General features: G+C 38.2%; 1 protein-coding gene across 1 annotated transcript; it reads left to right on the forward strand.

Moving 5' to 3' along the window:
* Positions 1-2264: 2264 nt before the first annotated feature.
* Positions 2265-12117, forward strand: LOC145779850 (uncharacterized). The gene is made up of 7 exons (XM_082591507.1): positions 2265-2397; positions 2815-2967; positions 7403-7537; positions 8225-8389; positions 8748-8875; positions 9373-9523; positions 11138-12117. Exons 1-7 carry the CDS (start codon positions 2349-2351, stop codon positions 11302-11304), a joined length of 948 nt encoding a protein of 315 aa, XP_082447633.1. The 5' UTR covers positions 2265-2348; the 3' UTR covers positions 11305-12117.

The raw sequence follows: 12117 nt of genomic DNA on the forward strand, positions 1-12117 counted from the left end.
TCTCCTTGATATTTCGGCACAAATTATTCTCAGGAGCCCTGGTGTTGCAAGATAAGTTGCTTTCTTATTCTAAAGGGCAACGCAAGCTAATGAAGCATTACAATTATACAGTAGGCTACATATTAATGAATTGAGTAATTGAACGTTTTCGGCTCATTCTAAGCCCTCGTCAGAAACCTCGAAATTTGATAACTTTTTTCGATCCGATTGTGTGGCGTTGCCTTCTCAATATTTATTGAATGTGAAGTTCAGATCACGCGCTGTGGTTTTTAACTACTCCATAATTTATACATCTTTCAATGCGTATTAAAAGGCAAGACTGCAAGCATTGATTAATCCAGGTAAGCTATTCGCCGATCAGTTGAAGTCGTGCTTAATTACAAGACGTCATTTATTTTAATGACCGCAGCGTCTAATCGGGTTAAAAATAATAGAAAGTCGGCAAATAGATGAATCCAATTTCTGTAATCAGCGTCGAAGAACGGCAGCAGCTTAAGTTATTGGTTCCGATGAGTCGTCGATTTCCGATCAGCTAAGGTTATTGAGTGTACCTTTACGCTGCCACCAAGCCTGGGGCAGCTACATTAATCCTTAATTACAAATATACTGTAAATGAAGTTACTTTTCCATGTTTTCGAGGGTAATCGCCCCCCATTTGCCATCAGAATCTGCTCGGCTGCATAGCCGAGGTGTGAGAGCCTTGGGACAGGTCACTGCTCAAGACCATATGGCTGTCTTTGGCAAGATTGGTTTCCTTTCCGTCCACTTAGTCTAAATCTTCAACTGCCGTGCATAAGCCTGGATATGACAATCTAACTATCCGATCAGAATGCATGCAGTGCATTGGATTAATTCCTGTTTATTCTTAAATTGATTGAAAGTTTTTAAATGTGTGATATAACTTATATTATAGCCTCAGGTTATTGGAGACCATAACATGCCAAATCAGCTTTTCCGAAGTCGCAATGTGTAGAATTTGTTACAAGGAAATTCTAGAAGTGACAAATTTCACTGATTGCAAGCTGGTCCGAGAAGGAAGGAAATTAGGTGTGCATGCAGTCAAAATAACAACTGCGTAGTCTGAACAGTTTTGTTCAAAGTAAATAAGTCAAACTTTATATTCCAAGAAGAACTAGTCGGCTATACCGTGTAACCGACAAACAAAATTTGCAGCTTCGAAGTATATTCACATGAAAATCAGGGCTTTGGAGCTGGCGTTAATGTTAAGTTGCTCCAGCTCCAGAGCTCTCTTTTATCATAAATTAGCTCCTGCTCTAAAGCTTATTAATGCCACTGCTCCGGCTCCAGGCTCCGAACAGTGCTTTCATTAGAATAATGACGACATATCAGTTTAATTTCTAAAGCATATTCGTTAATTCGACGTCTGATTACGCATACAGTTTCTTAATTTTGTGAAGGGTTGCTGTTAAATTATGTGAATTCAGCCAATAGTAGTATAGTATCTTATGAAATACATCGGAGTGAACGTATGGAAGGATGAACGTAGTTGAAGTAAGCTTTTTCGGCTTCCGTAGGCCCAGTGGCGTACCGTGACCACTTTGGTTGGGTGTGCACTTTTTTAGAGAGAATCAAAAACGTAAAAATTGTAGTTACAACGATCATAAAAAAATCAACATAAAAAAATTGCTTTGATTGTGACGAGCGTTCAGTGAACACTTGAAATATACGTCACTACATTGGCCTGCTGATCCGGGAGCAGCCTCTCAATTCCATTTCAAACGATATCTCGGCAGTTTGCGTAGCCTACTAAGCTACTATACTCTATTAAGCATGGCCTTGTCTTTCTGAATGATAAAAGCACGCCTACTTGTTGATTGTGGCTTGTTCGTGATAAACATATCGCAATTAGCCTACATAAAAGCGCATGCAAACGACGTGACTATGTTCCGGTTTACTGAGATAGGGTACTGAAATATCTTGAGCAAACAATCAAACTGCAATGCGGTTCTTCATAAACAAAATTGTGATAGCAGCTTCCTTGTTCTCAACAAAAGAATGCTACATATGTGGAATGACATGTGTATATTAGCTTATTATGCATTGCATATTCTAGCGAGTTTTCATCGTAGAGGATTCAAATAAATTTTTGTCACTAAAAACGATTCATATTCTGATTCCAGTCAGATTTGTCCCTGCAGTGATTAAACAAAAAGGCTTATCAAGCAGCTGCAGTCTCTTGTTGAGACGCTCGAAAATGTTTTTGAATAGGTATTTTAGTTTGTTTTTCTTACTCTCTTTCGTAAGCTTTTTTATAAAATTTTTAAGCTTTTTCCTTTGTGCATACTGGTAGGCCAACTTGTCTTTCAACACATGTCAAGAAATAAGTTATGATCATTCTACAAAACTACGCTCTGATAATTTTCGGGTTGGTAATAGGTAAGTAAAATAAACTATCCTTTTGTGAATAAGTTGAATAACTTTGATCGCTAGGCTACACCAGGATCCTTTTATGGAGGTACGGTAACTTAGTGTCGTTTATTACAATCCCTGACATGCTTTCCTCTTACCTTGGCTTATAACAGAAAAAAGGAATCAACATAGGATAATAGGCCTAGAAGCAACATCGCTGAATTGACGTTTGTTTTGAAAAATTGATAAATTTGTTATTTTATGTCTCGTATAGCTACAAAATAATAGCTATTTCGGTCATGCAGTAGAGTGCTGGGCTAACGAGTTAAATCAATGATGGGACTACAGTATAGGCCTACTCGGGCTCAATAAAATATCTATAGTCCTTGAATGGAAAACATTTCAAAGCTACAATTGCTGTAGCCTTCTGTTTTTCACACTCAGCAAACGCGATCATTTTCGTAACAAGTGATTCTGCATGCACTCGTGCAAAGGGGAAATGTCGATTCACATCTTCTCCATGTTCTGGGTCTTATTCTTCTGGAAAATGCAAAGGACCAAGGAACAGACAGTGCTGCATACCTCGTGTAGTTAAATGTGAGTTATTACTATTTTTCTCTTTGCTTTCATGTTATATTGAGTTGGCGATGATAAAGTTGTATGAAAATACATTTCTAAGTTTGCAGGCTGTCAAATGGCTCTTTTTCATGACCAAGTTTGCTGACATCTGTTTATAGACAATCGGATGTTTTGCTTTTGAAGAATTGGATCAATAATAATTGAATACCTGAATATGAGAATGGCCCAAGTCCAAGTGACACTATTTCGAGAAAATCAAAAAAAACTTCACAATTTTTTTTTGTTAAAGATATCAAAGCCTGGTTAATGTGGGTAGTTACTCATGGGAATAGACAACAAAAAAGCTGTATTGTGTGTTGCTGTGCGTTATAGTTTATGCGGTGCGGATCGTCAAACTCACTGGATTTGGACCCTTCTTATATTCAGGACCTCACAAATTTGTAATGCACTGCGCTTTGCTTGGATATATTGATAGATAGTACCTTGCCCACTGGCGTTGTAACCCCCCTGCAATACCTGCAGTCGCAGGGGGGCCCACACCTAAAGAGCCCCACGTTTAAGGGCCCCCTCTTGAGGTTGAAGACCTTTTTTGTTTGGAAAAACAACTTTTTTGGGACAAAAAAAACGGAGCGTTTCTTAGCTGAAGATGCTGTGACAAACGCCACGCAGGCAGTGGCGCCGGCAGGGGGGGGGCAGGCGGGGCAGCTGCCCCCCCAATGTTTTGGGCATCATCTTTTTAATTTTTTTTTTTATTAATACATATTAATATTTTTTTTTTAATATTTGGATCCCAACCTCAAGTAAGTCAACTCAAGTTGCAAGGGGGGGGGGGGGGGTAAAAGCTCTCTCTTTAAAAAAAGTATGGAAAACCTTGATGACTGAATTGTACAGTAGAATAAAAGATTTTCTACAGAAGCAAAGATATAGACTTTTTAAAGTTTTAACTAACGTCACATTGATGTAGAAAAATAACAACCTGTTAAAATTTTGATCCCTCACACTCCCATGACTTCTTCCGCGCGCATTTTGGCATTGGTTGCTTGCAGTGATTCTTTCACTTAAACAAAACGTTTTGTTTCAGCAGTTTTGAGTTGTTCAATTCTTAAGTTGTAAAGGAGACTCAATTTCTCCAATATTTATCATTTATGTTTCTTCTTTAATCTCAGCAGAGTATAAAACTTGTAAAAGTTTTTCATCCATACGACGTCATGAATGAAATTATATCTCAAATCAGCGTAATGACGTGACATCTTCTAAACATTTTACCGAATAATAAATTAACAAATTCGATCGTCAAAAGTGGTTTGGAGGTGGTAAATATTACGTAATGAAAAAAATGTGATAAGGTTGGAAGACATTACGTCATGTATTTTCAATACAAATATGAAGTTTAAAATTTATTCTTTTGTTCATAGTCGTAATCCACCTTCGAAGCGGTACTACAAAGAACAATTTTCGATAAGGGGGGCATCAAGAATAAGTCGACATGACTTTTAACCCTTAGAAGGTTGGGCTCCTGGAGTCTTGCTCAGTTTGGGGGGGGGCTGTCAATTCTTCTTATGCTTTAGGAGTGATATCTCTGTTATTTTGGCATGGTTTTAAAATTTGGGATTCACTTTGTAAAATTATTCACGCTGAGCATATCCGAAAATTAAAACTATGTGAATTTTAGAACTGCTCATATACGTTGAAATGTTGAAGTCACTTATGAGTGTAATTTGTAGCGTGAGTTTACACATTATTTTTTGGTAGAGTAATGAAGAACGTGCATAGTAATGTTGTGATTAATTTTTTTTACATTGTTTTACATACAGCCAATGCCCTTCACGCTGTGAAACAGTTAGGATTAACGAGACATGGGCCAAATTAATTAGGCTACTTTCATCCAGCTGGTGGGAAAATGTTTCACAATAGAATATGAAATATTTCAAAGGATGTGCTGAGAAATGACTTATATCTTTCAATTTATACCCTTTATTCGCTCAAAATTTCAGCTCAATAGAGGTGAATAAAAGTTAGGAAAAGTCAAGAAATCTCGTAGTCGCAGCCTCAGTAGTTTTAGAGATACAACTGTTGATACAAAAAAGTTGAATTGACAGCTCCCCCCCCCCCAACCTTCAAAGGGTTTGCATTCAGTCAACAGATCTATGCCTGGTTTACGTCAGCTCCGGGGATCAGTGAAATATAAGGTTGTCATCTTCAGTGCAACAAGACCATTGATTGATTGGTTTAGTGAGGATTCGTAGTCCCATTGCTTTCATTTTGAGTGATCATACTGATTTTCAATTTATTTCTACAAGACGTTACGTAATGAAAAAACATATAACTAAGGTTGGAAGACATTACGTCATGTCTTTTCAATTCAAAATGAAGTTTAAAATTTATTCTTTTGTTCATAGTCGTAATCCTCCTTCAAAGCGGTATTACAAAGAACAATTTTCAATAAGGGGGGCATCAAGAATATGTCGACATGACTTTTAAGGTTTACGTCAGCTCCGGAGATTAGTAAAATATAAGGTTCTCATTATCGTGATTGTAAGCCGCGGGAAATTTTTTCTCTAAAAAACAGATTCCCGGAAAGTTAAAAATTTTTTCCAGCCCTGGTAGAAAACAAGAGAAATTAAATAATATACCACTGTCTTGCACCAGTGGCGTAGCCAAGGGAAGGGGGTTCGGGGGTTTCAACCTTTCAAATTGAATTTACGGATGTTAATACATTGTTTACAAGAAAAGTTGTAGCCTATGATGTAGTTTCTCGTCAAACTGTGCAAGGATGCAAGCCATCTGCAACTGCTGAGATCGCCTGTTCGATCTAGATTAACATCTAAACAGCTATTCGTTATACAAAACTTGAATATATCAGAAATAGCCTAAAGTAACTTCATTGTCTCAAAGCTTTTTGTTTGACACTCATCAAGATGTATGACCTCTATGACGTTACATTTTCTAAACTTTGGGTTGACTTCAGAGCATAAAAGTTAGTGACTTAACGGAATAAGATCGTTTTTTGAATCAACCAAGGAGAAAATTGACCTAATAAAACTGTATTAATCTCGCAAAAAAAAGCAATCAACCTATGTCTCTAAAGCAAAGTTTGCCTAATTTTAAACGAAACTGCATTAAAAGAGCGAGTTTTGCCAGTACCAAACATTCAAATATCTCAGTCTGGAATTAGCAACAAGAAAACATAGAGACTTAGCTTTATTTTCGAAAAATGCCGAAGAAAACATGATCTTATCCTTTTGCTATGCCACCGGACAGCACCATTTTACAGAAATATTCATACCCACAATTTTGTTGAAAATGCTCTCAGAATGCACCAAACTGAAAGTGATTTTTCAAAATTTTCTGGGGGAGGCCCCCCAGACCCCCCGCCGCTAAGTGTCGCCTTCAGCGAACACGCCATCGGGCTTCGCCCGCCGGCTGTCAACATCCCCCCTTTCAAAATTTTTGACTATGCTACTGTCTTGCACTGTCAATATTTTGCCCCCCCAATGTTGAAGGTCTGGCGGCGCCACTGCACGCAGGAGAGGGGAAGCGCTCTCGCTAGGTACGCCACTGACCTTGCCCCATTGTCATATCAAAATACATTCATCATGAAAGAAATCTGAGACTTTTGTTATGTACAGTAAAAGCAGTTTTTCAGTTCATTGCGTAAGATAAAAGCAGTTTGTGTAAAAAGTAACCCTTTAGTTTTCATAGTCTGAGTTTTGTGCATCAAAAAATGCATCTTTCGTTGTAACGAGTTGGTCTATCATATCTCTTGTTTCTTGGCGTAAGTATTTTTTCAGTTTGATAACATCTTGCTTCTTCACAGCCTTAATCGGTACTTAGCTAGTATAGCACTGACTAGCTTCTAAGGTAGGAAGAGCGTTAGGCTTAAGGATCCGAAATTTAGTTCGAACGAGTCCCATCATATTCTTTGAAACGTCAATTTATGAAAGAATGGCCTAAGAATAAGAATGTATATGGCCTAAGAATGTAAAATATAAAAAAATTATTATGAAAGAATGGCCGAAGTCCTGGACTTGGGCCATTCTGCAAATCATACAAATTTATTTGCCTTCGATAACACGTTTTAAAGCGTGATTTTGGATCTTTCATTTGCTCATAAGGTAGCGCTAGGCGTTAGTATTACGATGGTGGGTGTAACTCATTTTGCCAAAAATGTGGACTTGGGCCCTTCTGATTTTCAGGTATTCAATTATTGTATAGCCTAGGCAACTCGGTTTAATCCACATTATTCATGAAACAATAATGTAATAAATCGAAAAATATAAAATATATCACAATTTCGTTGTTTCTTAGTTAAAGAATATTTCATTTACAGTATATTGCTTAAAAACAACAGCTCGGTGGAGTCTTAACTGAGTAGTTTTCAAATTTAAACGCAAATAGAAACCAAGAGGCCAGGACCAGGTCAAACTTTTAGTTTTAGATTGATTTCTTGCAGCTGCTGATTATGCTTGTGTGTCCAATGGAGGAAGATGTGTTGATTGGAGAAGAACCAAATGTATAGCTGGAGTAGCCAGGGGCATGTGTGGGGGAGATGCAAATCGAAGATGTTGTCTTCGCTGTGATCGCGGATGTACGTAGTCTTACGGTTAACTTGACGTTATTTTTCCGTTAATTTAAATTGAATTCGATTATTGGTAGGCCTATTGCTTTTCATTACTCATCTTCAAAGTTTTGTTTATGTGGGACACAATGGTATACTAGTTATAAAACGTTTTAGAATAATTCTTGTTTCAGTCGAAGCAAAAATCAAACGCTCAAAATCGCAAGTTTTGTGCAAATGGTGGACACGTTGCGCTTGCACAGCGTTGAAGTATCCAATGTTTTAAGAATGCAGCCGCCTGAGCTTGAACGTTTACAGTGTTAAACATTCTATCAAAGTCCAGCTTTGAGATTGTTTTTGAGCAAGGATTCAATGATGGAGAAATAAAACATAGTAACTTTAGCGGGTTTAGCATACTTTATTTCACACAAAATATAACATAATTAAATAAAATAAACTCAAACGTTTTCGACACGTACGTGTGTCCTCATCAGGAATTAAATCTGCAATACATAAAATGAAAAATCGTAAGATAAATTTGACTATGCACTGTAACTGTAACGCCACTCTGGACTGAAAGCACAAACTGAACAAATGATACGAGAATGATTGCGAGTAAATTATGCGGTGGGAAACAGATCACGTGAAGTGTAGACTACAGGCATTTGACAAAACAATTATGATGTTACCAAAAAACAAGGATTTGAATCTTTTCAGGTCTTGCAAGACACCAAGCCTTCACGCCTCGTGATTCATCTTGTATTCGTGGTCGGGGGTCGTGTCAGATCAACTCTAATTACTGTTCTGGGTTGTACGCATCTGGAAAGTGCGGGGGACCTGGCAATAGACAGTGTTGCCAAAATAACTCTGTTGGCGTGACAAGTAAGTAGAAAGCGCTATTTACTGCAATCAATTACAGTGATTAGTGATTACGTTATGTTCTTTCCCGTGCTATACCTATACCGTGTATACCTGTTCTTTCCCGTGCTAACAGTGTTGTTGGAAAATCTATAACTAGTGATTGGTACCAAAAGGAAGGCCCCTTATAAAAAGAGACATGTTGGTAGCAGTTTTTGAAGTATTATTGCCAAATAATATGAGCAAAAGTAGAGACGAATATTTGCGTTTAACATATCATAGAAAAAATTTACCACTTCTGACAGCTATTTGTAGTGGATTTCCAAACGCCAACGTTTGTCACAAAGCAATTGTTTGTGAACATGTTTTTTATTGTGACCAGGGTGCCCTCTTCTGACGTACAGAGCTTCACATGTAGTTGGCTACAATGGACTGAGAATTCGAATTGAAAGTGGATTTAGAAATTCTATGAACATGATCAATTCTTTCGCCAAATCGTGCCGAGTGACGGTAAGCTTTTAATTTATTAAATAATGGATTTTGAGTGGAAACATTGCCATGTATAAACAAGTAAGAGTTATTACATCATATATCTTTTCAACATCTGTGCAACATGTCGGCTGCGTAGCCGAGTAGTGAGAACATCTGCGCGACGTTCGAAAGGACGTGGGTTCGACACCGCTCTAGAGCACGCGGCTGTGTCTTGGCGAAGACACTTAATGGCAAGCCAAAATAAGGGGAGCAGCTGACTCGAAGACTATATGTCACTGTATGCTTCCTGTCGTCTGTGGTATCGCATCTGTGATCGCAGTGTACTGCATGTTATCGCAATGGGCGCAAATAAAAACACGATTTATTATTGTGCTTGTTTTGACAATTACTGAGTATTTCAAACTAAAAACGTAAATAAGTGTTGGTTTAACGCTTGCCTTTTCATATATTTTAATAGTTTAAATATATCATAACGTTTAGAAAATTGTCAACGATTGATTTAGTCTTCTTCGTAGGTTCATGTCACAAACGCTTTTCGCAAAAAAGGCAAAAAGTTAAATGGAACGATAGTTCCTCCAGCAACAAGGTCCAACCATTTAGTAGGCCACGCCATTGACATGAATCTAAGCACCCCATCTGGTTGGTGCAACAGCAAGTGTCTTAAAGGTAAGGCGTATCACTTTGGTGTCCAGCAGTTTCACTGCAGGACTTGTTTGCAAAAATCACATAAAAAATGCAATACATTGAGTTTCGCTTTTAGCAGCATGATCGTTGCTTACTTCACAATGTAGATATTAACGATCTGTTTTAGCCTGATGCTGCGAGTTCGCTATGGTAATAACGAATTGCACTAGCTGTCGGAACACAGTTCCCCAGTTATGCGCACTGACGAATGGTGTTGAAGTCAGTGGGTCGTTGTTTTATGCGGCTCTTTTGTTAGGCTTTAAAGGCTGCCTCAAATGCTGTCTGTTGAGTTTCTGTGTTGTTAGGCGTTATTGCTGTGAAATTTTTGTTGAATCAGTTGATTAATAGATTAGGTGACGTAGTTCTTCCCTTTCGGCATGGTTATTGATCTTTGGACTCTGTCTACTTATAAAAATGGCCTCTTTGAAGCGCAAATTGTACCGCGTCGTTTGCTGTTCTAAATTCAAAGTCGGCGAAGCACTGCTGTTGATGATCAAAGACCGAACTTTTATCTGACCTAAGGTGTTCTTTCAGGCGGGAGTGGAGTGGGCGGGTCGTGCTGCCTATGCAGCTTTCCCTGCATTTTTTGCGTATGATCTTGTAGACACAGTTCTTGTTGGTACACATGTCTGTTGAGAAGGAGCGATCTTCTTGGCGTCAGCATTACCTCCCTACTCACTATACAACAGCGAGCATTGTGTTTCGTACGTCGTCGTTCCATAGTGGGCAGTCTTGTAGCCGGCAAGGTTCGGATTTTTGTCGTTTTTGAAGGGCGTTTTAGACTAAGAGGGTTTGTGAGCTTCGAAATAGTCGGAATGGCAAATCCAGGTCTTTGAAGACTTTCTTTAGCGTACTTTACGATCCGCGTCGTCGTTCATAAAAGGAAATTCAAAATGTATTGGGTTATAGGCCTATGGTGTATAGTGTTATTGTTCATATACAAGTATTAGTGACTTACTTTTTTCTATGTATTTAAATGCTTGAATGTTAGGCGATCACACATGGATCGGCGACCACGCGTTCTTGCTATTCCACCAATTTAATCCAAAAAGTAAAATAAGCATTAAAGTAAAAGCTACAAGAGTTGCTGAAAACGTCTTTTCAAGCTGTAGCGGATTTTGGGAGACATTTGGCCGCTTATTACCCAACCATTGAGAATGGCATAAAAAACATACCATCAGACAAAATCTTAGCCTATTATGGGCAAGCTCATTGCCTTCTTTTATTCTTTCTCTATTGGTGTCTATGTTTTTTGGTATATCCGTTCCTATGTTGAAAGTAAGAGTCTTTCTGTGGTAGGCTACACCTAGCATTGTCTAACACTCCACTGATTGCTGTTTGCCATAAAACATCAAATCAACCAAAGCAACCAGCAAGAAAAACGTGCATTTTATAACAAAATAGATGTAGTAGGCTACGTGACATTTTGTGATTTATTTTTCTAGTGCCAGCGTTATTTTATATTATGTTTTTTGACGAATGAAAGGCACTAAATTTTCCTTTCAAGGACATTTCGACACACTAGAGAACTTTGGCTTCTGAGACACACTAGCTAGCCGACACACATGACAAACTTATTGCACGATTACATTTTAGGAGGAAGGAATTCTTACTCTAACTGCTTCATCAGAAAGGTTAGGGGTGGTGGATTAAGGTGGGGAGGAGTTTGGAGAAAACCCGATCCTGTCCACATCGATGATGGGTTCAATGCAAATGCAAACTCGTGGAATAGTTTGTTTCAACGCCTTCAAACAATATGTTAAACAACGACACCGAGGCGGTTGTTGATTGTTTTGAATCAAGAACCTTAACTTGGACATGGTGTTGCTTGTATGCTGTAAATTATATGCCGAATATTGTTTCTCATGTGTTTTTAGTCGTACGAACAATGTTACTAGATGCATAAGCAATGTAAATTTATCACGCCCTGATTCCGGGGGGAAAAAAACTTCATCAAACGCAACTAATGTTCAGTTTTTGGTCACATAAATACTGCTTTTTGTTGGTGGTAAGACTATCTGGTTGAGATTCCAGAGGATATCGGTTTGATCCCCATCGCAAGCGGTTGCATCTTGGCACATCTTCAACGGTCAGGTACAAGACTGGATGCCGCAAATAAAACGCTGTATGTTTTGCATGAAATATATTTGATGTGATGGAGACATATCTTTTCCCTAATCCCACGAATGTTGTCACAGAAGAAATTCCCTTTCTAGAATAGATTTAAGAAAGGACTAAAAATGTAGAGTCGTCTACGTTACAAAGTAAAGTATAAAGTTTACTTTTATCTGCCAGGAATTGGTAAGTTAAGCTTTGTTTTCTGTGTTTCTATTGTCGATCTAAATACTAACAATCTGTATAAGGAAGTTGAGACACCAAAAAGCATTTTTGTTGTCTTGCAATAACCTAGTCCTAGAGGACGATATATCTCTGAATCATGTGAATATGAAACAATACTGTAAACACAGGTCACTAGAATTTGATGCCACTGGTAACTGATTGCCACGTATGCTGTATACTTCTCGATTGTCTTGCTTCCACGAATAAAAGCTTCGATTTAAACTACATGATGTGTT

This window comes from Aplidium turbinatum, chromosome 11, assembly GCF_918807975.1.
Source record: "Aplidium turbinatum chromosome 11, kaAplTurb1.1, whole genome shotgun sequence".
Lineage (NCBI taxonomy): Eukaryota > Metazoa > Chordata > Ascidiacea > Aplousobranchia > Polyclinidae > Aplidium > Aplidium turbinatum.